Source organism: Eulemur rufifrons, chromosome 17, assembly GCF_041146395.1.
Source record: "Eulemur rufifrons isolate Redbay chromosome 17, OSU_ERuf_1, whole genome shotgun sequence".
Classification (NCBI taxonomy): Eukaryota; Metazoa; Chordata; class Mammalia; order Primates; family Lemuridae; genus Eulemur; species Eulemur rufifrons.
In genome coordinates this window covers 80,721,805-80,748,251 of record NC_090999.1, presented here as the reverse complement: position 1 = coordinate 80,748,251, position 26,447 = coordinate 80,721,805, and the positions used below count along the sequence as shown (strand labels likewise).

Here is a 26,447-nt window from a genome sequence, read left to right as displayed (position 1 = left end):
AATTTTTATCAGATGTGAATCTCCCTCCTTTAATATGGAGAGGGTGCTTGGATGAACCAAAGATGTAACTGATGGGGTTCATTTAAATCCAAATCCTAAACCAAATAGATAGGAAAGTTGTGTGTAGTATTAAGTATTGCAAACTTCACAAAAGAAAAAAAAGAAAGGTCAGAAAAAAAAAAACATGCAAGGAAGTGTAAGATGCTGGTGACATCATGTTCAAAATCGCAACTCTGTGGAAAAATAAATTTTTTTTTTTCCACATCTTTGTATCTTAGAAGTCACAATCTGGAGATTTTGTACAGCAAAATGGAAAGTTTAATGAAAAACAAAATGTGGAAAATCTTCTATTATCATGCTGGTTAATGATTTTTTTCTTTTACACATTTGTCTAATTATAAAATGCTACCTTTGGAAGAGGAATGCTTATTAAGCCATTTAGTTTGCAAATGAAGAAACCAAAGCAAAAAGAAGTGAGATGATTGGCCAGAGGTCACTCAGCCCCTAAATTACACAACTGGGACTACATCCTGGTGTCCCAATCCAGAGTTTGGCTTCCGTCCCTTCCCCACCTTGCCATAGATTTGTGTTCCCTTTATGTAACTGCTAGCTACAGACTCTCATTCTTGCTATGAAATGGACAATTTTCACTTTTTATTGCTTCTTTATATAAAAACAGGAATGACTGTCATCTAACAATCCAGGCATGTTAAAAAACACAGACTTTGGGCTGCTAAGAAAATTTGGCACAGCTTGCCTTTAGCTTTCTGTATTTACTGACAATGGGTTAAAACAGCTAAGATGAATGGTTTCTGAAAAGAAAATATATAGCATGTGCACAGTTTTGAGGCTATTTTTATTGGCCCTTGGGAAGCAGATGTACCAGAGACCACCCATAGAGATGTATATATTGTTAAATCATGCTTTTACCATCATCGTTACACTGTTATGCACAATTTTTAGTGCAGGCTAATCTTTATAAACTAGCTAGATCAACTAGAGCTTTCCATACTTATTCTTCAAAGTTTATAGATACATCTGCTCCAGAAAATATCATAAGCCTCTAAATACCATGATTGCTAGGAAACAAAGCATTACCACAAGGAGTCTACCTTTCTTTAAAAAGAAAATGTTAATCCCTCAAATGCTATATTTATGTGGAGAAGTTCTAAAAAAGGTTCAGATACATGATATTCAAAACTAGTCACTACAGAATTTCTGGTAAAAGCAGGTGGACTCAACAAGCATGCTGGCCTCAGCTCCTTCCCTTAATGCCCTAAAAATGGCTATAAATAATTTTAAAACAAGCAAACAACAAAGAAAAAGCATACAGCCATAAGGACAACAGGAATGAGTGACAAGACAGTAGTAAAAGAAGCTAGAAAGCCAATAGACAGGTGGTCACTGACTTACCTGACCTCAGAAAGCAGAATTCTACAGCAGCAACGGTGGAAAAAAAAAAAAAAAAAAAAAAAAAAAAACCAAGAGGCAACCACAGGTGCACAGAGCACCAACCGCCCCCCCAACCCATGACTCAGGCATTGTCAGCACCAGTATCTCTGCAGGTGGGGACGATGATAGAGCTCTCAATGGGAAGACGCTTCAAAGATGGTGTAGAAGCAGTTATACACCTAGATTCCCTCTTCCGCTCTGTGTGAATGCAAACTGTTCCTTGCAACCTGGCAGAAGTCTAGAAATTTATTGTCTGGAGAGGGTAAAACACAGTCTGGGGACTGACTGCAGGCATCAAGCACTGGAGAAAGCAGGCTACTGCACTGGAACCAGGAAAATAGGCAAACGCTCACACAGGAACTGTTGAAAACTCTTCTTTGCCTTTTCAATTTCCAGAACGCTGTCACCCAGGCTTCTGCCTTCACGGCAGCACGGTAGAAATGACTTCCCATGGGCTGGTCTGATTGTCAGGGAAGACTGAAAATGCATAAAGGTACTGAAATTGGTGTTCTTTGCCCTTCACCCAAATCACCCTTAAGGGAAGCCTGCAGTTGACAAGTTCCAGATACGTACAGAAAGCTTCCAATCAGCTTATGAGTGCCCCACTCTGAAGGATGAGCAGGCCGCCAAGAATACCTAAACATTTAAGGAAAGCTTCTAAAATAGAAGCAAAAACAAAAAGAAAAATACAACTTCGGGGAAACAAAAAAATATACAAAAAGAAAAAAATTGCAAAAAGTTCTTAACATCAACAGGGAAATAAAATAGTACAATTATAAAAAAAAAAAAGATGCAATTTTATAAAATGAGCACTCAGCGATCAAAAATTAGATATTGGAAATTAATATATAGTATAGATAAAGTCCGAACAGAAAGTCTGAACAATAAAATTGAGGTCTTCCATATACAGAGCAAAAACAGAAATGGAAAAACAATAGAGAAATAAAAATAACAAAATTAGAGAATAAAGGAGGGCCATTACACACAGAAATAAAAATCACTAAAATAATTCAAAAAACTTTCCAGGAACTGAAGGACATGAATTCCAAGACTGAACAGGCCCACTACATTCCCAGTACCATAGATTAAAATAGATTTACACCAAGACACGTCCTTGTGTAATTTTAGAATACCAATCCTAAAAGCTTCCAGAAAAAGAAAAAGGATAAAAAATGAGAATGGCATCAGGCTGCTGGACCCTGGATGACAGAAGAAAATGAAGCCTTCAACATTCTGAAGAAAAGTGATTCCCAATCCAGAGTTTTATATCCAGCCAGATTTCCAATTAAGCATGAGAGAAGACTACAGACGCCCGTATCTGCAAGGTCTCAAAAAAATCTTTCTCATACACTACCTTTTCTTTGAAACTACTGCATGACAGATTCTACCAAAATAAAGGAATAAACAAAGAAAGAGGAGAAAAAAGGTTCAAGAAAGGCTACTCACCATAAAAAAAAAAAGGCAAAGAAAATCTCCAACATGAAGGAGAAGCAGGTGAGAATGTTCTAAGAGTCATCTCTTCAAGGTGAAATTGATAGATTGCTTAATATATTTGAATAGAGTAGAAGGATATTTATATAATGTGGGAGAATTTAGAGATGATTTAGTGGTAAGTACATAGGAATCTGAGCAAATAAAAAATGAGGCAATTATTACTTCCAGAGAAAATAAAAAACAGGAAAAGTGATTATAATATACTATATTGCTCAGCTACAAATGCAGTTTACATAGTCATAACAATGTAAACACGCACTATAGACCACTGGGGTTTATATAACCCTCGGAGGATGAGGAGAGAGAAATCACTTTGGAAAGGGGGTGGAATTGTGAAAGGGGTGTGCTTGTGTAACTAGGAGAAAATAGAAACCCTAATTTCCATGGTAGGAAATCAATAGATAGCTCTAAAACAAAAAAAGCTACATGTAGCAATATAAGCAACTTTATTTAGAAATACAAAAAAGATATGATTAAAAGAATTTAAAGTGATTTCTTTTGGAAAGCAGGGATGGGATGAGGGAGGCTGTGGGTTCACTATTTTTTTTGTTTTGTTTTGTTTTGCAGCAACTCTCATACAGATTTTTTTCTCCTTTAAACTATTGGAGTGTATAACTTTGACTTTCAAAAACTAAGTTTTTAAAAACCCGATTACTACAAAGACCTACATCTGAACTTTCAACAGTCCTAATTCTAAATCATTCCTATCTTTCTACTCCTAATTTCAACTTGAATTTTCCTAACCAAGGTCATGTGAGGGTACTCTCCTCCCCATTATAATATAGCTTTGTTAAATGGCAAAGTTACTAATGCTATGACAGATTAAGATCACTGAGCATCAAGGGCTTCTGAAACCTGAGCATGTCTAGCTCTAGACCACGAGCGGTCTTCAGACAATAAATACACACTGTCTCTTTTCATTAATTGCTGAAAGTTTGATAAAAACTAATTAACACGCCTACCCATAAGCTCCTTATCAGGTAATCATGTAAACACTATTATAAATAGGCACTAAAATCCACAAACCACTTTAAGAGATTCACTAAAGTTCAATATCTTGCACCAACAGCTTTTCATTGGATTTCTGCTCAACAACAAACACTGTTTATAACCAATCAGGCACAGGAATGACTCGGTATTACCATTAAACTAACATTTCCAATAGAAGTCTCCTGTACAATTTCTAGGTCTCCAAATTTTGACACACATTATAAAGGCAGTCCTCTATTAAAAACTGATCAAATTAGAAAGGAAAACATACACAACTGTGAAGGCATTCACTCCATGCAAAAATCTTCAGAAAAACTTTGTCACAATCATTTAAAAGAAGCTTGTCAGAGAATCCAAAATTTGCAAGAGCGAGACACTATGTGTCTCAAGTCTAACATGTTTTCTTTCTTTTTGAAGACACCACACGGCAAATTATGTTCTCAGGAAAAGAAACAAACTTACCTCTCACAAGCTCGGACAGTCCATGCGGCAATTATCCATAATGAGATGCTAAAAACCAAGAGTACAGTTCCTGGGCATATAGTCATTAAAGTCTTCATAACAAAACGTGTATTGAAGTTTATCTTATTAAGTGCTCCAATGCTTCTAGAAGAGGCATCAGTGAAAAGTTTGCTATGTAAAAGCATGACTCTGGCAATCAGATAGAGTCTTAAGAACATTGGTATAGATAAAATTATATCCACATCAGCGGTGGTTGTGGATGGGGCATAGGAGAAGGCAAGCCGGGCTGTCCATGTGAACGTATAATTCCCGGGTATGGGATGAATAGCACACACCAGTATTTCCAAGCAGATGAAGAAAATACGCTCATAAGTCATGGCTATTCTCCAGTCATCTGCTCCATTGTCCACCATGAACAACTGAAAAAATAAAGTAGAAAATCAGCTTCAGTATGGCATGAATGGTCCACAAGTGTTAATGCAGATTTTAAAAATACATAACAGATGACTTAGCAATCAAGGCAAGCTATAGGTTAGAACTTTTAAGTGCTAGTCAGGTACACTATTTTTGGAAACGGGTATTTGTACAAAATGAGAATTTCACCTTGGAAAAATGAGAATTAGAAACTTGCTACTCAGGAGCTAAAATTATTTGAGTCCATGTTCCTGGACAATCATGTAAGTAACATCATTTTGAAATAGGGGCTTGGACCTATGAGTAATGAAACCCCCCTCAGATGAAGTCAAATGGACTTGCCTGATAAGAATTTGTTCTCTTTGAGTCTGGATTTAAATCCTTACACAATTCTAACTATATTCTCAGTGAAATCTATTTAGGGTGCCTCTGCAATCAGTTATACCCTATAATGCAACAACACATGAGCGTTCTTACAGGAAATCTTATTCTTGGTTTCAAAGAAAATCACAAGAAACCACAGACAAATGTGGCAGAAACATTTCTTCCAGCTTCCCCACAACTACTTTATTTTCTGTCCCTTTTCTTCTCTTCTTTCATAGCCTACCCTTGTATTATTAATTTGTTTTCAACCTTTCTTTCTTTAGAAAAGTTTCCTTTTTCCTATTTCTGTCAATCTTCATACCACAATTAAAAAAACAAATTTAAAAAAAAGAGAAAGCAAAAAAATAAATAGAGTAAACGGGACAGCAAAGAATGTCTTCCTCTCTTCCCCGGCTTTCTGTAAACAGGTCTACCAGGCTCTGGCAGTCCATAGACAATCAGAGGCATTTGGAAAAGTGTGGTGACTTTTCTGCCTGCCACAAGGATTTGTGGGGGCTCCTGGCATTTAGGGCCAGGAAGCCAGGCGTGCAAACCATGATGCAATGCTGAGGGTCCCACACACTAGAAAGACCTTTGTTTTGAGAAGCTATATAAATTCCAAAGATGCTGTCATTGCTGTCTTTGGAAATTACTATCAGGGCCTATTACAAGTAACATTAAAAAAAAAAAAAAAAAGTACTGTTCTTTAAATCCACATTTCCATTCCTACCAAAAATGGTGTTATCCAGCTTGATTGTCTATTTTCTTCACCAAACTTGGCTCTGAATGACTTAGCAGTTTTCAAAAATCAAATCCACCTCCAAAAGGACTAAGAATCACCAAGCCTCTGAATAGTCAAGAGCTGTGTGGCAGATTCTAAGCACAATTCCAAGAGAGGCATTCCCCATGCCATTCTGGGCAACAGCAGTAAAAATGCAGGATCAGCACCTTCCCAGGTAACTGGTAAAGCACTGTCAGTTTGCAGGTATCATTCTGATACACTGCTTATGACAGCCTCCTGCCTCCCAGGACTGGCACCTCCTTTCATCCCTCCCAGTGCACTTGTTCCTCTAACCTCACCCTACTCTCCATGTTTAGGACTCTCTTCATTGGCCTCTGCTCACTTCCCTAACTAGGCTGGTTGTGTTGTGTCACATCGCTTCAACCATAATCTCACTGCCATTCTCAGCAGCCTCACCCTTTATCTTCTGGTGGGCCTGCACCGGTAACGCCCAATCTGGAACCTGATGTCTAGGCTGCTGCAGGTGGACTGGGTCACCCCTTCCCATCCCCATGCCTTCCAGCTTAGCTGGACCCTCAGTGTCACCGTGACTGTTCCCTCATCCCCCATAACATCTTTCTCCTCAAGGGCCACCTCTGTTGCCCTCTCTCTTAGCACACACTTTCCCCCAGTATCAGACGAAGTAGCCTCTATCTTAAACTGCAGCCACAAACTTACCTACATCTGCACCTTTTCCGCCTATTTCCCGTCTCTTTTGCTTCATGAGTCTAAAGCAATGTTACACCAACATCCAGTTCTCTTGCACGGATAGCCTAGTTCCTGTGCCTCTTTCCCCTCAGCAGAGCATACAAAGTCTAATCTCTACCATTGACTAAAAACAAAACAACAAAAACAAAGAGAACCAAGGCTGGCTCTGTCTGCCCTAGGTTGTGCTTGTTTTATCAATTCTCCTTTAGCCCCAAATATCCCCCAGGTGGATCTTGTCCCTATCAGCCAACCAACACTACTCGTGCTGAGGTCACTGAAGACACCTTAATTATGAAACCCAATCCGCCCATCTTAATTTTTATCTTACTTGACCTGTCATTCCTTCTTTCTTAAATAAGATCTCTTTCCTTGGCTTCTGTGGCATGTTGTTTTTTTCATCTGTGGCCACTCTGAAGAATCTCAGTCTCTTTCTCCCCATTCAAAGGGTCCCTGCTCTACTGGGGTCCGTCTCTGACTCTTCTCTCGCTCTCTGTACCTTCCTGGGTGATCTCATCCACATTCTTCCTACTGGAGACCATCCTCCATTCTCTGATGAGCTCTTTAAAATGTAAATTATATAATCCATTACTGTCAAGATTAAAATTATTCAAAAGACCCTCAGTGCCTGATGGGTAAAGTCTCATTTACATCTGTAGCATACAAGGCATTCTGCAATCTGGTTTTGCCCATCTTTCCAACCTCAATGCCTAATTAGTCTCTTTACATTTTTCTATGGTTGCAAATCCCAGAACACACTATCCCAATCATGTTTCTGAGTCTTTGTACATTCTGTCCCACGGCCTGGAAAGTCTCCATCTAGCAAATTTGTATTCCTTCAAGACCAAATTTCACATCACCTCCTTTAGGATATAGTCCATGCCCCAACCAAATCTGAAAACTCTCTCCTTTTGTCTGTCAGGATTCCTGTATGTGCCTCTTATTGATCCTGCCACAAAGGACAAAAAGGATTTCTTTATGAGACTGTCACCCCTACTTGTTGTGAGGCTCCTTAAGGATAGGAGCCATGTCTACCTAGCAGAGGATAATAAATACTAGATAAATGAAATGCCTTGTTACTTCTCATTTAATAATGACTACCTTAATTCCTGGATAGGCCCTAATGTCAATTAAATGTGCTCATGGAACATGAGACTACTAAAGAAAATGTAAGTGAAACCTATGACATTTTTCAAATTTATAGAGAACATATCCTACTAAATAATAAATCATTGCAGCAGCATAATTTTGTAATTCCATAGGAAGTCGAGAAAACTGTCTTCTTTGGTAACTTGCCGAGAAAAATTTTCTATTCATAGTTGGTTTTTACTATGAGGGGGTCTTAATACCTGAAATGGTTTTATTTTTGGTCTTATTTTATTATAGCATATATTTCAATGCTCAAGTTGAGGAAGAAATATTTCCTCCTACTCTTGACATAATTCCCACCCACAATGTTGCTTATTTGTTTATTCATTTATTTACTAAATATCCAAGGCACTGAATTCTCACTATGTGTCAGGCATTGTGCTACATACTAGCCACACGACAGCATTTACAGCAGACAGCGAGTCTGCCTACTGCAACAATCTTTCACTAGGAAAAAAAGACAAAGTCAAGAAAGCAAACTTAAGGCAATTTGATAAAGTAGTTACGTTATTGGACATTGCTATGAAGGGAACAAACAAGAGATAAAATAGATAACAATAAATTAGAGATGACAGATGTGGTCATCAGAGAAGACCTCTGGAGAAGTATCATTTAATGCAAGACCTGGACTAAGAGAAAAGCCAGTCATGCCGATCACCAGGGAAGAACATTCTAGGCAGAGGAAATAGCATGTGTACAGGACATGGGCTTTATACTATTGTAGCATGCTTAGGAAATAAAGGAACAGCAGAGTGGCTAAAGCATAATGATCAAGGGGCAGAGTGAAAGGAGACGAGTTTGAAGAGACAAACTGGCACCAGATGTGCAGGCTCTTGGTGGCTGTAGTATCAAGACGGAATTTCATTCCAAGTGCAGGGGGAACCCAATGAAGGAGATTAGGCAAAGGAATGACGTGTATTAAGCCAGTCTGTTCCAAAAAAAAAAAAAAAAAGGAATGATGTGATCTGATTTACAGCTTCAAGGGCTCATCTGTACTGCTCTGGGGAAACTGGGGTGGACAGAGGCAAGTGTGGAAGGAAGGATACAAGTTAGGAAGCTCCACTGCATTCGATTGGTTGTAGTTTTCCCCTGACTTGGACTGAGGGGGGTTGTCATGGAAATGGAGACAGTGGGTGCACTGAACATAAAATTTGAAGATTTTGCTAGAACTTGTTGACAGGCTGAATGTGGGAGCAGTAAAAAGAAAGAGAAGACTCATAGATGGCTGAGTTTCTACCCTGAAAAACACAGCGGATGGTGATGACGTCTCTTGAGTACATGGGCGCTGTGGGGGAGGGGGAAGTGAGAAAGAAAAGGTTCCCTTTTGGCCACTGAAATCTGAGTAGAGATGCCAAGTAGGCAGAAAGATGTACAAGTCACTCAGAGGAGAAGTCTGGACTACTGAAATAAATTCGAGAGGCTTCACTATTTAGGGAGTTATATGGGATCAAAGGAAAAATTAGAGAAAGTGTAGAGAACAAGACAGTACTCAAGGCCAAGTCCTCAGGAACCCCAAATGTGGAGGGTGGTTGGAAGGTCAAGCCATAAGAAGATCTAAAAAGCAGCAGGCTGTGAAGCAGGAAGGAAAGAAAGTGTTGTCCTAGGAGTTATGGGTGAGGGCTGTCAATTATAAACTGTAAAATAGGATTTAACAGGTTTAGAGACATGCTAATGAGCTCAATATTCTATAGGAAATGCAAACATTCTAAACATCACATTCAACAACTTATCCAATGTCAAGTATTAAAACTCAACTATAGAAATATTCCCACTACATTCCATATAATTACTATAATATATATGATCTGTCTTAAGCTCACTTGTAGGGGAGTTAAAGTAACATGGAGGAATAATGTTAAAATATCTCTAACTTCATTTTTTATTCTGATGCTGTTAAGAGAAGATAGATTTTAGGGCCAAAAGACAACAGTTTAATCTACTTTATTTCTATAGCTGTGGTTAAGTGGTCTTGGCCAGAGGTCTGTAGTAACTTGCAGGCATAACATAGCATATACCCTCAGAATATATCCCACCACAAGCTTGAACTTTCCAGTGCAACTGTTTATATTTGCTCAGAAAACCAAAACATATTAATACTTCATGCTCATTATTTAAGATTAATTGACAATGAGAGTCCTCAGTGAAGAGGGTCTGGAGTTTAGTGGGAGGAGCCTGCTGCAACATCAGGTCACCTGCTGGCTCTCAGGACCTGGAAGGACCTCAGCTGCAGAAGCCCTAACCACCCTCTGCATGTGCTTTTCCTCCTCAGTGAGGCTGCAAGCTCTTGCAGTCTGGGACAGTGTCTTATACATTCTGGGTTTCCTTCCTAGAAAATAATCCAGAGCACTGCTCAGTGCAAAACTGGGGCTTAAAAAAATACACACTGAATAAAATAAGTTTAGTCATGTATTTGTTATAAAAGTAAATATAAGTAGGAGATCCAGGAAAATTCTGAAAAGGAAGACTAACAAGGGAGAAGCAGAAGCATTAGTTTTTAAAACAAATCAATAATTAAAAGCGTGTGAAACTGGCACATAATATAACTGAGAGTTCAATGGAACAGAACAGGAAGACCAAAATAGACCCAATACACTGGGAAATTCATAATATTACAAAGGTAGACTCTTCAGTCAGTGGGGAACACACAGTTCACTGAAAAATGATTTAGAGACAACTATGTCGCCATCTGCAGAAAAGTAAAGTTGAATCCATGCTTCACACCCAATAAACCAAGAAAAATTCCAAGTGTATGAAAGATCTATATATGAAAATGAAACTACTAATGTATTAAAAGAAATCATGTAAGAATTATAATGTAACCTCAGAGAAAGGAGGGCCTTTTTAAAGTCTAATGTAAACCCTGGAGGCTTAAAAGAAAACACTGATATATTTGACTTCATTAAACTTTTGCTTTCTACACCTGGCCAAAACCACAATAAAGAGAGTAAAAAGACAACCACCAAATCATGGGGAAAATGTTCACAACTCTTATCACAAATGACTAATATTCCTAATATATAAAAGTCTGTACATATTTTTAAGGAAGAGGCAAGCAGTGCAATAGAAAAATGAACAAAGGAGACAAGCATCAGGTCATGGAAAATAAAATGAAAATGGCTCCTAAACCTATAAAAAAAAGATGCCCAAATCTCAATCATAAGAGGAAAATGAGATACCATTTTTGACCTGTCAGATTGAAAAGGATCTAAAAGTTTTAAAAGTGCTATACTAGTGAATGTGTGAGGAACTAATGCTTGCGTACATTGCAGGCGAAAGTGTGAATTGGTTACGACCCCTGAGGAGAGCAATTTACCCGGTTATAAATGTACATCCTCTTTGACTATGCAATTCCATTTCCTTAGAATGAAATTTGTCATCTCGATATATTCACATGTGTGAAAAATAGTGAATGTAAATGATTATTTGTTGCAGCACTGCTTGTACATTAGCAAAAAACTACAAATAATCCAAATCATCTAATAGGAAAATGGGTTAAGCAAATTACAGATGTCCACAAAATGAAATAGTATGCCACTGAAAAAAGATGAGGAAACTTGTTATATGGGACTAAAGAGAGCAGCCTTTTAAGTACTGAGTAGCGAAATATAGGCTACTGCGTGTGCAGTTTTATTAAAGAGGAGAATTGAGTATTTATTTGTATGTGCAAAAAAGATCTCCGAAGGAATACTCTAGAAATTAACAAAAAGCTTAAGGGAGGTGAACTGAGTGGCTGGAAAGCACAAAAGGAAGGGAGATTTTTAATTATATAACCTTGAATGTTATTATTATGGAACCATGTGAATAAATAAATTCAAATTAATTAGTAATAAAAACTAGGAAATATTGTTAAAAAAAGAAGGAAGAATGAAAATCAATGAGGTCATTAGACATCCAAATACATCCTAACAAATAACTCTATGTGGGCAAAACTGCAAAACTAGAAAGTAATGACTGACAGTCTAAATGACAGTGTACAGAACTAAGCACATGAATCCAATTTATATCCAAAATTTTCTGCTTACTAAGACAAAACTTTGAGCCATTACATTACATAACTGTTGTCAACAGCAGGAACAAAAATAAACAAGATTTCTTGGTTAACCTTTAAACCAAATATTCACTAAAACCAAGGTTTTTTGGTTTTTTTTTTTTTTCCACTTACTGAATGCTTCTATTTGTAAAGTTCTATGGGCACAAAAATTAAAAAGTCTCTCAGTGTTTGATGAAGAAGAAGAGTATAAATGAAGGCTTTATATTTAAATGTGTGCCTCTGGAAAGTGCTATAACAGAGGAGTGAAGAAGATGCTGAGGGAATAGAGAGGAAGCTGTAATACATTATAGAACACAGTGCCTATCCCACTGGAACCTTCACATAACCCATGACCGTGAACTTCCCCAAGTTCACTTTTAGGACATTTTGGTATAATGGCCCCAAACAAAAATGCACAGAAATGTGTTCATTCAAAAAGAGCCCTCTTCCTTAGAAACTAGCATTTGGATGAAACAGAGTGAAAACAAAACAAACAAACAAACAAACAAACAAAACACTACAGAGGCAAGCCAAATAGGTTTTTCTTTACTAAGGCATTGCCAGGACTCAATCAACAAGAAAGTTAGACCACAATTGCCAGTCACAAGCTAGGTCAAAAGACAAACAGATAGGGACAGAAGGCTTTTCAATTTGTCTCATTGAGATTTCTTTCATGACTTTTAGCCAAAAACAACATGAGGAAAAGAACAGAAGAGCTATGTTCAGGATTCACCAGTCCTGAGAAAAGCTCAGAGGCAACCAGCAAAGCTGATATTTGTTGTATCTTCCCCACCCGTCCTGCAGCCTCTCCTCTCTTTTGGAGCCTCATGCTGATTCCAGCAGCCCTGTGCATGCATGCTGCCCTGAAATTTCTCTGCATCCAAGGAGGGAGAATTTGAAAACTAATGCAGTAAAGTATTAATCACTTCATTGCCAACTCTGCGCTGGGAGAAAAGTATGGAGAAAATAAAACTTGTTAGAATGCAGGAAACCAAGGCTCAGATCCTAGATATGCAATTAACTTGTTATATGACTTTGCGAAGTCATTCAAACTTTATTAAACTTATTTCCATCATCTCTAAAATGAAGATAGTGTCCTTTGCTATCTTGGAAAGTAGTTGTAATAATGAAATGGACCCACATCACATGTTGTAGGTGGCTAACCCAGGACCATTCCCATTGCCAGAGAGACTCCATTCTCTTTTGCCAGAGAGACTCCTTTGCAATTATGCGTAGCCATGTGATGCAGTCCTGAACCGAAGTCATAAGCAAAATGTCACTGAAGAGCTCAGTAGAATCTCTTTGCTTTTTTGGGTTAAAAAAGACAGACATGGCTGATATGGCCCTTTTCCTTCCCTTCCTCCACCCTGGATCTGCAGCAGCCATCTTATGACCACGCAAGAAGGCCGAAAGAATCACAGTAATTCCAGCCATGATATCTTAAGCCACTGAGCCCGCAGCCACCTACCCCATTTGTTTAAGCCACTGTCAGTTGGATCTTCCGTTATTTAAGCAGCTGAACATATGACTACATTTAATTTAATATAGATTAAAGTGCTATGTAAAGATCTATAAAAGAAAAAAATACTAACTTAAACCCTTTATGGAGAGAACAGCCAACAATTTAAAAGGAATGCATCTCAAATATTGGAATGTGAAGCACAATAATCATTGAGCGGCAGAGTTATTTCTGGGTGAGTGGCTTTTGTTCATGACTTTTAAATATCAACCAACTGCTCTAAATATCTGGTAGTGTGACTCATAGGAAACACACACACATTTTGGAGCCAGAGAAGCCTGGATTTAATTTCTGGCTTGACCACTTACTAGCTGAATGGTTTGGAGCAATATACTTAATCATTCTAAACTTCAGTTTTCTCATCTACAAAAAAATAAAAATAATATCAACATTGTATGATTCTTATGAAGCAACACCCACTAGGCTAACCCTTGGAAAAGTTTCCCCATGAATAAGTAATAGTATTCCACGGACCTATGGCAAGTACATGAATAAAATGAAAACTTCTGGTAGAAAATAGGAAAATTAGATGTGGAAGAGGAGGAAGGGAATTTGGTAAGGAATGGCAGATTAAAGCAAAGTCAATATTGGTAGGCACTCTAGAAACTGCAGCTGTACCTATTTTTGAAAGGAGAATTCTTGTCATTTGCTAAAACAATGAGTTTCTGAAATTCTCCTCTTTTGACTTAGACAAGAGCTTTATCTACTGATCAAAAATCCTAGAATTATCCACTAGGATCCAGTGATAGGTAAAGCAATCATAAATCCATGTTCTGCCCTTAAGACCTAATTAGAATCTTAACCCCTTTCACATGCCTTCTCCCAGCTGAGCCCACACCTTCTGTGGTCCCAGTAAGCCATTTTATATACGTTGATGCATTATCTGGCAATTATTCTCACGTTGTTGTAGAATTTATGCAAGTTGTCTCTGAAAGTTACTTTTGAACTTCTCCAGAAAATCAGGATCATCATTTTCCCCTTTTGGTTCTCTCAACAGAAATGTCACAGAAAGCACTAGGGTGCATGACTTAGTTGTCTGTACTCTAGAATCTAGGGTCAAGTGGATCTAGGTTTGATTCTGACATAACACAACTGATTAGCTTTGCGACCTCCGAAAAATTACCTATACTTTCTGAGCCTCAGTTTCATCATTTGTTAAGGAGGTCTAGTGATAGGACTGAAAGAGACAGTACTCAATAGATGTTACTTTCATAATATTTCACTTCAGTACTGTGCCAGTAACTGGTCTCCAATAAATGTCTCAACTATCTAAAGGTAGAATAAGGAGGGATGGACACAGAGACCAACATCAATGACTGGAGCTTCTAGAAAGGATGAAAATCAAGATCAAAGGAAACAAGAAACTCACAATTCTTCCATGGTCAGTTTCTTACTAATTCATTGGCATGCTTATTTTAATTGTCTATAAGTTTTGGTAAGTAGCCTCAAATTTTTGGAAAGAGGTGGGGAATAAATCATAACTAAAATAAGCCTGGTGATCCCTAAAGCCATGAAATACTTAAATATGAGCTAACTTATTCGATTTCAAAAATTTAATCTGAAATGACAAAAACTCTACATTTTCATGTGAAGCATTATAGTAATATTGCTACATAGCTCAAATGTATTACCATCACCTTAGTTATTTTTAAGTGCTTAAAAAGCTAGCTAAAAGCCAGTTCACATTTATTATCTCATTTGCCCTTATGAGAGTCCAATTAAAGCACAGGCAATTGAAATAATTTGGTCATGGTCACAATGTGAGTTACTGAAAAACCTAAAGCTAAAGTTCAGGTCTTCCAGCACTCACATCAGCTGATGGGGGCATCAGGCTGTACTGAAAATCTGGAAGCAAATCAAATATTTATAAAGCAAATAAATGTTTACCCCCTAATTTGCATTATGATTTCTACAATGTGACATCTTTACTCCCCGACGATTGCAGATGACCTTCTGCTTCTCTGGTAGAAGGAAATATTTAAATTAACTTGCACACTACATTCAATGTCCTGTGGTAACAGAAATAGACTACGCCCTAGTTTAGACTTTCTCCAAGTTAGATAGTCTTCATTCCGAAAACTTTTTTTTTTTAACTTCACTTGTATGGAACCTCACATTCCACACAGTATTTGAGATAAAACTTGAAAGCTGTTTTAAAGTGTGTTTAACTCAGCACGTGTTAATGGAGACAGGCACTGTTCCAGTCCATTATGTGTCTTAATTCATATAAAACACACAACGACTCAAGAAGTCATATAATACAATTATCTCTAGCTTGAAGATGAGGAAACTGAGGCTCAGAGGTTAAGGCACTGCCAGGGTTATACAGTATTGAAATATGGTTCTGAAGACAAGCAATCTGGCTTCAGAACCTGTGTCCATACTAAGTATACTGCCATTCATTACACACTTAGCTGGTATAAAACATTTTTAGGAAGAACACAGGAACAATATCAATGCCAACATCAAATAAACCCATATATTCTTGACCAGTTTGGTCATCTAGGGCCCTAGCTTTCAGCAAAGGAGAAACAAAAGTATACAATGGGGAAGGAAACAGCTGATTGAAGGAAGGGAGCTATCGCATTTAGTTAATGAGTTGCAGCAGCAAGTACTGAAGAAAAGACATGTCCACAGATACACACTAAAAAGGAGATACAAGTTCTCAAGAAAACCCAACAGTCTTAGCTAATGAAAGACCAAACAAGCTTACATACCTCATACCTAAGCCACCAAAGGATCACAACACAATGTATCAAAACACAATGCAAAGTCTCATGTTCCAAATAACAGTGCTGACCTCAGCAAAGAGTCTATGAGATTTCACTGATCTTCTTTTTGAATGCAGGGGTGTGCAGAATCATTAATCCTATGTCTAAATTTTAGAAATACCTCCATCCAGATTGTTAAAATAAAAATTAATGTGGAATAAGTGATTGTAAGCCTCAAAGTACTAAAACGAAATAATGGTCACCCTAGAAGTCTATACATAAGTAAACTATCTTTGCGGGGAAGGGGTGTGAATGATATTTTCAGATTACCCAAAGATGGAGAACAGAAGTGACAGCTAAAGAGTGTGCTGCCGCAATAAGGAAACAGAAGGCCTGGCGCAGTGGCTCATGCCTGGAACCCCAGCACTTTGGGAGGCCAAGGCAGGAGGATCACTTGAGGCCAGGAGTTTGAGGTTGCAGTGAGCTATGATGATGCCCTGGGACAGAAGGAGACCCTGTCTCAAAAAAAAAAAAAAAAAAAAAAAAAGAAAGAAAGAAAAGGAAAAAAAGAAGGAAACAAACTAGAAGGTAGGTACTGGAAGCTGGATGAACAAAGAAACAAGTAAACATCCTAGTATGTCTAAATAAAAATTGACTGTAAATACTTATAATTTTCAACATAATCATAATGACTAATTTGAAAGAGGTTGAAAAGACAAGGTATAAATAAAATTCTAAACATCAATAATACAGATGAAAGGAGGAAAGGAGAACAGAATGAAGACTCCAAGGGTGGTTATATTATACAGAAGGATAGAAATTCTGATCAACTTTAAACATTGTTAAATATACACATTTGATAACAATTTGAGAGTTACCACTAAAAGAGGGGATATGAATTGCATAACATCTAAACTGCTAGAGAAAGAAATGAATTTTAAAAAATCTTCACATCACCCAAAATAAGGAAAGAAAGGAGGAAGACAGAAGCAGTGAAAACATTACAAACTCAAAATAATGACAGAAATAGGTACAAAAATAACAGTTGACATAAAAAATGTAAATGAATTAAACTATACATCCAAAATATAATGTTGAGTGGGGAAAAAAAGCAAGTTGTAAAATAATAGGTACAGCATAGCATCCACGTGAAACTATATCACTTATAAATACAATCCTATTTAGTGAACATATAAAAGTACAGACTGGAAGGATTCACACAGATTTCTGAATGGCGGTTGCCTCTGCTGATGGAGGGAGGGTAAAGAGACTTGGAAGAAAATGAAAGCCATTTCTACTTTAACAATAATGTTCTTTTTCTCCTATGATAAATTAAATCTGGATGGTGGGGAGAAAGAAACAAAAAAACCTCTACTGCTAATGGGCCAAAAGCTAGAGAGCCTCTGAGAATAAACATCTCCGAAATGTCAGGGAGTCTAGGCTCAGTGTCTCCCTCATAGCTACAAGATGTGGGGCCTTTCTTCTTTTCTGTCTCCTGTACAACAAAAAGGCTCTGTTAGAGCTAAAACCAATGAAGAGACTGTGAAAGAAGAAAGTCACCAGAATGATTCTTCAAGCTCAACTGCTCAGAGTCTTGGCAACTGGGAACACATGCCAGAAACATGTGATGCCAGAGCCCAAAGTCTAAGAACAAACCACAAGGAATATTTTTTTTAGCTGTTTTTTATATTTTCTTTCCAAGCTAAGCTCTCAAAGTTAGTTAGAGTAGAGCATTATGAAACATATTAAACCCAGTTTGATGACAGTCAAGGTTAAGCAAAATGCACTAAATTGTAGTTTAGCGTTTAATTCCAAAAACGTTCTTTTAAAAATATTCTACTTTACTATTTAATGGCTGCCTTATGTTGTTATATTAATAGTTACTTTCCTGATTTTAAAACAACATAACAGAATAAAGTGGTAAGTCTGCCAAAACTGGCCTTGTCCAAACCATGGAGACTAGCTCTGAATACCCACATGGTAAGAACAGTTGGTCAGGGCTTGGTTTTGGGGATTTTTAATAATGATTCTCAATTTGTATTCTTTGTATTTAAAATCAGACAAATATTCCTTCTCAGTGCTGTACCTTGATTAAAGAAGAAATAACTACGCGGCCACAATGAAGTCTGCTTTTCTCTAGAACACACATTAGGCTCCATTTTTTTTCTATGCTAAATGCTATGGGGAATGACACAGATGCGGGAAGTATTCCACGATTGCTAACTGGCTCAACAAAAACATGCTGCGTCCTAAAGGTAGAGTGTCCAAAGTAAGGAAGCCAGAGAGTTAAAATCTACATGCTTAATGCGGGTTCTCTATCGAAAAGAAGAACCACCAGCCTTGTTGATAAGTAGTACACGGAGACTGGAACCTGCCCACTGGCAAAAGAATTCCAAGAGGCAGACAGAAGGCATCTACTGGCATTTTAGTTAACTACTCCTTTAACTTACATACAGCATCACTTGTCCCTCCGGTGCCAAAGGTGCTCGTGTTAGAAACACATAGAGTAAGAATAAGAGAAATAAATCCTGGCTCAATCTTACAGATGGCAGAAATTTCAAATTTCCGTATTTGTTTTGAACACATTAAATTCAAAACTAAGGCTACTTCCAAAAAAGTGGGATTTGAGGGTATATGATTTTTATAAAGTGGCCAGCAATATATAAAAATCTGAGGGAAAATTAAAGAAAGAAAACCAGGTGACTATATATTTCTGCACACCAAAGCTTGGAGAAGTGATAGAAAGACTAGATATACCTATTAAAAATAAAATTTCAATCAAAGTCATTGAACAATCATTTTGAGCCTATATCATATACCAGCCCCTAGTGGAGACGCAGAACTCAATGGTTCATGGCATCTAGGAACTCATAATGCAAGGGAGAAAAAATCTGTGTAAATCAACACTCAAAATTCTGTTTGAAAAGGTTTCACTGCTCCCAAGGAGTGTGATTTGGGGCAAGTCACTTAACTTCTCTATACTTCATTTTTCTCAATAAGATATAATACCTACTTTATTAAGTTGTTGTACAACTACAAGATAATCCAGTTTGGCTCTTAGCAAGAAAGGGGCTGAACAAATATTACCCACGTGCATCATGATCATTTACTATACATCACGTTAGTATTACTGTTATTACAGGATACTAACACAGAAGCTAGATCAGCCTGTGGGGTCAGGAAAAGCTTGCCAGACGAGGGCCACCTGAGCTGAGACCAAAGGCACGTTATGTTCTAGGGAAAAGGTACAGCCTGTACAAAGGCACAGAAAGCTGAAAGAACGGCACAGCTTTGTCTTTGGTTCTCCAAACAGGTGAAGAAGGTTCCAATAACGTGTGTGTACACACACAAGCTGTCCATGAACAATGAGGCTGAAGGAATGGGAACAACAAGATGACAAAGAACCTGGTATGCCACATGAAGGAACTTGCCTTTTCTTCCACAGCTTTCAATGCTACAGGCATTGAAGATGATCCTCATGGTTGATGTCAATTATATAAATCACATTGAATATTATTTATAAATTTCAAATATGCAACAGTACAACAAATGTAAGGTTTCAGTGACCAGGGACTAACTTCTGTGGTGTTATGAAGGGAGAAGTACAGGGAGACAGCAAAAGGGAGGGAGGGAAGGAAGCAAAAGAAAAACAGAAGAAGGAGGAAGGAAGGAAGGAAGGAAACAAACACAGGCAGGAAGAAGAGAAGACTGATGGCCTGACGAGCTTACTAAATCTTCAGACTCACCAATTTTAACAAAAACAAAATAGGGCAACACATCCACGTGTCTTTAATATTGTAAAATAGAGCACTTCAAGTCACCAAATTCATTCCACATTTATTAAAATAAACTTTCTAAGACAGGGACAGATCTGTACATGTAGGAAAAAACATAATTGTTTCCTTAATGATTATTTTTGAAATTGAAGAACTTCTTTACTTAAAGATTCATACTTTAATTGCACAGAGAAGTGGACATTGATTATACTTAAAATGGCAGAAAAGGGATGGCAAACGTGTGCACACAGGCTGCCACGCCCTTCCCTCTCCTACAGTCATGGCAGACATGATCCATCGGTCAGGTCCTTTCCAGTACAGCCCTTCTGTGGCCTAAAGCAGCAGTCCCCAACCTTTTTGGCATCAGGGACCGGTTTCATGGAAGACAATTTTCTCATGGACTGGGGGTGGGGGAGCGGGGAGATGGTTTTTGGACGATTCAAGCATATTACATTTATTGTGCACTTTATTTCTATTATTACATTGCAATATATAATGAAATAATTATACAACTCACCATAATGCAGGATCTAATGCCACCACTGATCTGACAGGAGGAGGAGCTCAGGCCATGATGTGAGCAGTGGGGAGCAGCTGTAAATACAGATGAAACTTGGCTCGCACCTGCCACTCACCTCCTGCTGTGTGGCCGGTTCCTAACAGGCCACGGACCAGTACCGGTCCACAGCCCAGGCTGGAGACCACAGGCCTAAAGACTCACTCTCAATCTTGTGCTCCAGACAGTTACAACCAATTTATAGGCACTGGCATTTGAGAAGAAACCTACTGGCCATATGCAACTAGAATACAACTAGTATTATTACAGAGATTATTAGAGAGCTTTCCCTGGACTACCATGCCACTAGTTTGGTTGGGTATGTGGCTACACTAGAGAAGAATGTCAACGAAAAAGTTTTCAGACCTGAATGAGGGGGTTAAGATGGGAATCCCAAAAGAGCACAGTTGTGGCACAGACTCAGATAACATCCAGATTTTCTTCCAGTCATCAGTGTTCTTCCCCATCCTCTACTTCACTTTCATGGGTAACTCAGTATTGGTTTCTATCCCATCACTGGGGCTCTTTCTAAACAACCCCTAGAGACAGATGAAAAAGACTAAATAAAACATATTTCATGGAACAACTAATTATGGATAAAGATTGCTCTAGCACAGTCTCCTAAAATCAACTGTGGTGAGCTGAAGGTAACATAATGTAAAATTCAGAAGAAACTATCTCCTTCATCTATATGAAAGTACACCAAATGTTTGAATATCATAAATTTTTATGGTTATAATTGACACAAAAAACAGTACAACTTTTCTTATACATTCCAGATAAAAATCACACCTAACAGTAAAGGTCTTGCTTCAAAAAAGAAAAAAGAACCTTTGAAGTCACAGATCTGAATTTGATTCTCAGCTTTGCTACTCACTAGCTGAATAAGAATTATAATTTAGATGAAATGAGACAATGCATACAATGTCCCTAGCATAGAGCTTGTTCCCAGCAGATACCTACTATACATACTAGTTATTTTACATTTCCAAATAGTCATAATGCATGAAGCTATTAAATACCAAATTCTGACTTTTCTTTTACATTGTGCAACAAATTTCCACGTGTTTGTGGTCTCTGTCCCTAGGCTACACCCACTCGAAAGCATTAAGTGGGGCCCATTATGTCTTCCAACATCTCCCTGTTGCCTCACCTTCCTTCTTAGACCTTGTTTACATTCAGGCAATCTTTTAGCATTCTCCTGGAGGAATATCACTGTCATCTCATCATTACCTTTGCCGCCACATCTAATATTTGAGACAATCACCAAATACTCTATGAATGAGAGAGTGATAAGAAAACACAGGGTCTACACATACAGACCCCACTGCAGGAGGGAGGGTCAAATTCAGGAACAGGAGACTTAGACGAAGAAAAACGTACCCAAATCCTTCAGACGACTGCACAAAACCCAGCTAAACAGCGTTTTCACTAAAGGTCACACAGTGGTTTAGTTATCGTAGCTTGACACCTGGGCAAATTAGAAAACAGTTTTCTAAAATACCCATTTTTTTTCCCTTTGAGCCTTTAGATTTATGTATTTATTTTTAATGGGCACATAATCACTAAGATACTCCTTTGTTCTATACACCTCATCTGCTCCATTCAAGAAGGTTTACACATTGACAAAAAGTTCACGCAAACAATTTTATAAACTAGGGGCGTGATATTAAACACAAAAGCCCAGAGAGACATTCTGAACACACACAGGCAGGCTCAATCACAGGGGTTTCACAGAAGCAAGCTGCTGATCCCCAGAGTGGCCGATTTCCAGGGGTGGACATGTGACCAGAGTTGTGAGAGCAGATGCCATCCACCCATTGGTTTTGTGTACAAAGTTTGTTTTGTTCCACAAGTGGGCAAGGGGAATAAAGGCCTCTCCTAAGGCAAGGGAATTCCCAACTCCTGCGAGGGAGAAAAGTACTGTCTCCGGAGGTTTTTGTCCCTCAGCTTTCTTGTTCTAACACCCAGAGGAAGAAGCATCTACGTCAAGGGCTTCACCGCAGACTGACGTGAGCCTCCTAATGTAGTCACATGGGCACACAGAACATAAATGCCAACATGGGAGTAAACACAAGACTAGAGATTTACTGTTTTCCCCAGAGGAGCAATAATCTCATGTAGATACCTACACACTGAGCGATTCTGACTCAGGTTCAAGCTGAGGAATAGCTACTACAGACTAAAATTTATTCAGTAAACCTCTCCACTGGCTGTATATCACAGGAGGGATTGGAGATGGCATGGACTGGAGTGCTAGAGATGATGGAGGCCAGAAATGGTCACCTTTAAGACTAACTGCAAAGCTGGAAAACCCATTTTAACAGCCCTGGAAAGCAAGGACTGCACTACAGAATAGTAATAATGTGAAGCAAAAAGAAAACATAGGCCAGGGTCTTCCAAGTCGCCACCCATTGTGCAGCCATTTTTGAAGGCTATTTCTGAACCATGATTAAAATATAAGAAACATCACATACAGGAGAGAACATTAACCTCACGGCTCACCTATTATAGGATGATACTCTGTCATTCTCTTGCAAGTACATGTCCAGATCCATGAACATCACCATATTATTCCAGGTTAAAAAGGAATCTGGACCACAAACAGATGCTCCTGACGCTGGCCCAACACTGTCCTGGCACGGCCAGGAGAAGGACCTGGATGACAGGCAGGGACTGGCTCCTGTCCCGCCCCACCCCTAGTTCAGTTCCACAACAGCACTGATGGCAGCCCACGAGGGTACAGCTTATGTCACAGCTTGGGGGGCAAAAAGATGTGCAACTGCCCTTGAGAAGATGAAGCACATCCACAGAAAACAACCCAAGGAGACTTAAACACTCATTATGCACAACCAGCAACAAATATGAATGTTGCTCAGGAAAGGAAGATAACAAAGTGTCTGAAATTATCAGATAAGGTTTCACAGAGGAGGTGGTGTTTGAGATGAGCTGAAAAAGTCAGAGGGTATTTCATAAAGACCGTGAAGTAGAAGAGGACGATCACAGCAGGAGATGCTCTGACCCTCTGTAGGGAATGGAGAGATGCCCGATAAGGGGTCTCTGTCTCTCACTGGCAGAGATATCTAAAGCTAATTTGTCACCTATTAGAGCTTCTTAATTCTCACCACCCTCCTAAAATTACAAATGCTTCATGAGCACAGCACCATGGCATCTGGATAGACTTGTTTTCATATATCTTTCAGCCAAATCTTATACCTAAGCTATAAAATCTGTCTCTTTTGGTACAGCTATAAAGAATAGAAGCAAAGGCACTGTGATGATTTCAACCAATGACATCTGACTATAGTTCTACTCATTTTATTATCTATTTAAATAAAGTCAAACTGAGTACAGTTTTTTTTTTTTTTTTTTTTGGTTGAGACAGAGTCTCACTTTGTTGCCCAGGCTAGAGTGAGTGCCGTGGCGTCAGCTTAGCTCACAGCAACCTCAGACTCCTCGGCTTAAGCGATCCTACTGCCTCAGCCTCCCGAGTAGCTGGGACTACAGGCATGCGCCACCATGCCCGGCTAATTTTTTTTCTATATAGATTTTTAGTTGTCCATATAATGTCTTTCTATTTTTAGTAGAGACGGGGTCTCGCTCAGGCTGGTATCGAACTCCTGACCTTGAGCAATCCACCCGCCTCGGCCTCCCAGAGTGCTAGGATTACAGGCGTGAGCCACCGCGCCCGGCCTGAGTACAGTTTTGAAAGCTAAATTTCTTTAGTGATAAAGAAGACTTTTTAAAGAAAAACGCCAAACAGTAGAAAGAGTTTGTGCTATAAAAGGCACATTAATTAAACTATTATTAGTTTATTAGATTGCCACACTACCTTCTCTAAGATATGTTATTTTACCCACACCCTCAATTAGCCTTTGGTAAACTGAGATGAAGGAGCAGGGAGAGCTGTCCCCACCCCACAGATGCAGACACGGGGACTGTTCAGATGGCCACTATGCACAAGATGAGATGCAGACACAGAGACTGTTCAGGTGGCCACTATGCACAAGATGCGGGAACCTTGGATGCTCTGTTCACCGGAATGCTCAGCCCTGAGAACGTGCAGCTGAATCCAACATGACACCTGCCCCCAGGGAGCCAACAGAGCAGGAGAGAGACAGAGCCTGATCAATGCTACTGTCATAAGAGCCCCCATTAGTGGCCCCCAAAGGCCGCATGTTGCACCAGGCACTTCACCACTATCTCCCACCCTGACTGTCCCCCAAACCTGTCATGTAATCCTAACAAAAACCCCGTGATGCCTCATTCCCAGCTACACATGAGAAAAGAAGGATCACAGAGGTCATGGTGAATGATGGTGTATACAACAAAGACAATACTAATGCTAAGTCTGTGTGATTACTATCACTATGCGTCCGGCACAGGGCTAAGCAGTGTATAATTCTCACAGTAGCCTTATCAGATAGGCCCTATTACCCCCATTTTACAGATGAGAAACTGAAGCTAGGAGCTATTAACAGGTTGTTGAAAATCATTAATAAGAAGTTAGGAAAACCTAGGTTTGAATCATGTTCTCTTCCACTTTGTTGTTTTTTATTTCTGTGCTAATCTGCAGGAATCTGCATTATAAACTGTCACCCGAGACAACAGAGAGCCATAAAATCATTTCAGAACTGTTGTGACAGCATCAGGTTTATGTCAGGGGCAGTTATTCTTGCAACAGCAGAGAGGATGGACCACCAGAAAGCAGCAGGGGTGGGGGAGAGCCAGCAAACTGGAAGTGGGGAGACTACATTAACACAGGTTAGAAATGACAAGGCTAACAACCGAGATGGGAATTCCCAAAAGGAGCTCTCGGTATTCCTCTGGGATGAGTCTAGGCTGCCTGTTGTTTATTTCCAGTTTGACTTTATTGTGTACTATTATAGAAAGCATAGGCAATTGCACTATGACCCATAATTTCATGGATATTGGTATTTCAGATGAGGCTCGAAGAAGTGGTAAGTTTAAAGAAAATGCTAAGTCTACTATAAAAATAATATAAACAAAATACATGACATGTAAAACACATGATACTATATATAATTTTTCTATTAATGTTATATATATCTTACACATTACATATAATTTATATCATATATACTATGGTATATATTATACTGTCACAATATAATGCATAACATACAGTGTGCTACATAACATTTATAAAATACTCATTAACTATAAATATAATAGAGACTGTAGAAGGACCTGGAAAAAGTCAAAGTTTGGACACCAGAATGAAGGCACTGATAATGTCAGCAGGAAGCAGAGGTAATGCCAAGGACACTGAGCAGGAAGTATCCACAGTACCCTGGTGATTCTCAGGGGTTGGGAGAGATGAGCGGGAGAGGAGACACAGCGGCAATGGTCCTCCCTGGGCCCTAGGTGGAGAGTGGCGCCCTTCCCGAGGAGGACAAATGCCAGCAGCCACGAGGAGACCTGGGGGGAATGATAAGGTTGGCATGTGCTGAGCCAGGGCCCTGAGGGACTTCCAAGGGGAGCTGCCCAGTAGGCAGCTCAGAGTGGAAAAGACTGTCTACATGAAACATAACTTTAATCCCTAGGAACAGAAATAAGCAAATTCATAAATTACACATGCTGCTAGAACTCCAGACCAAAAGAAAACAAAAACAAACACTCTTAACTGCCTCCCACCTTAATTTGTGACTTTGTTTATGATAAAATACAGAGTTAGAGAACAATCAACTATAAAATACTTTCTTCACAATATAAAACACATGAGCCTCACTTCCTGATTGAGACAAGCCACGCCAACAGTGTCTTGGAATGTTATAAACCACAATTCGAGATGCCCACCTTTTCAGAGACTAAGTTACGCAGCACTGAGGATCAGACAAGGGCATTCTCTCCTCACTGGCCTCCCTGAAAATGATTCCGAATCCTGAGACTCCAGAAGTTTCTCCTACGGCCATTCTACTCACAGGTGATGACATAAATTTAATTCAATATGTAATTCCACCTCAATCCTAGGAGTGCAAGCTCACACAAGGAAGCCTGAGATCTTGGGCCACAGCAGAAGGC

The 26,447-nt window shown here is 38.9% G+C and overlaps 1 protein-coding gene across 1 annotated transcript in view; it reads right to left on the bottom strand.

The window, feature by feature from the left end:
* KCNN2 (potassium calcium-activated channel subfamily N member 2) overlaps positions 1-26,447 on the bottom strand; it is a 143,421-nt gene that overhangs the window by 99,798 nt on the left and 17,176 nt on the right. The window contains exon 4 of the mRNA XM_069492803.1: positions 4,399-4,817. Coding sequence (XP_069348904.1) covers positions 4,399-4,817 — 419 coding nt within the window. The remainder of the gene's footprint in view (positions 1-4,398; positions 4,818-26,447) is intronic.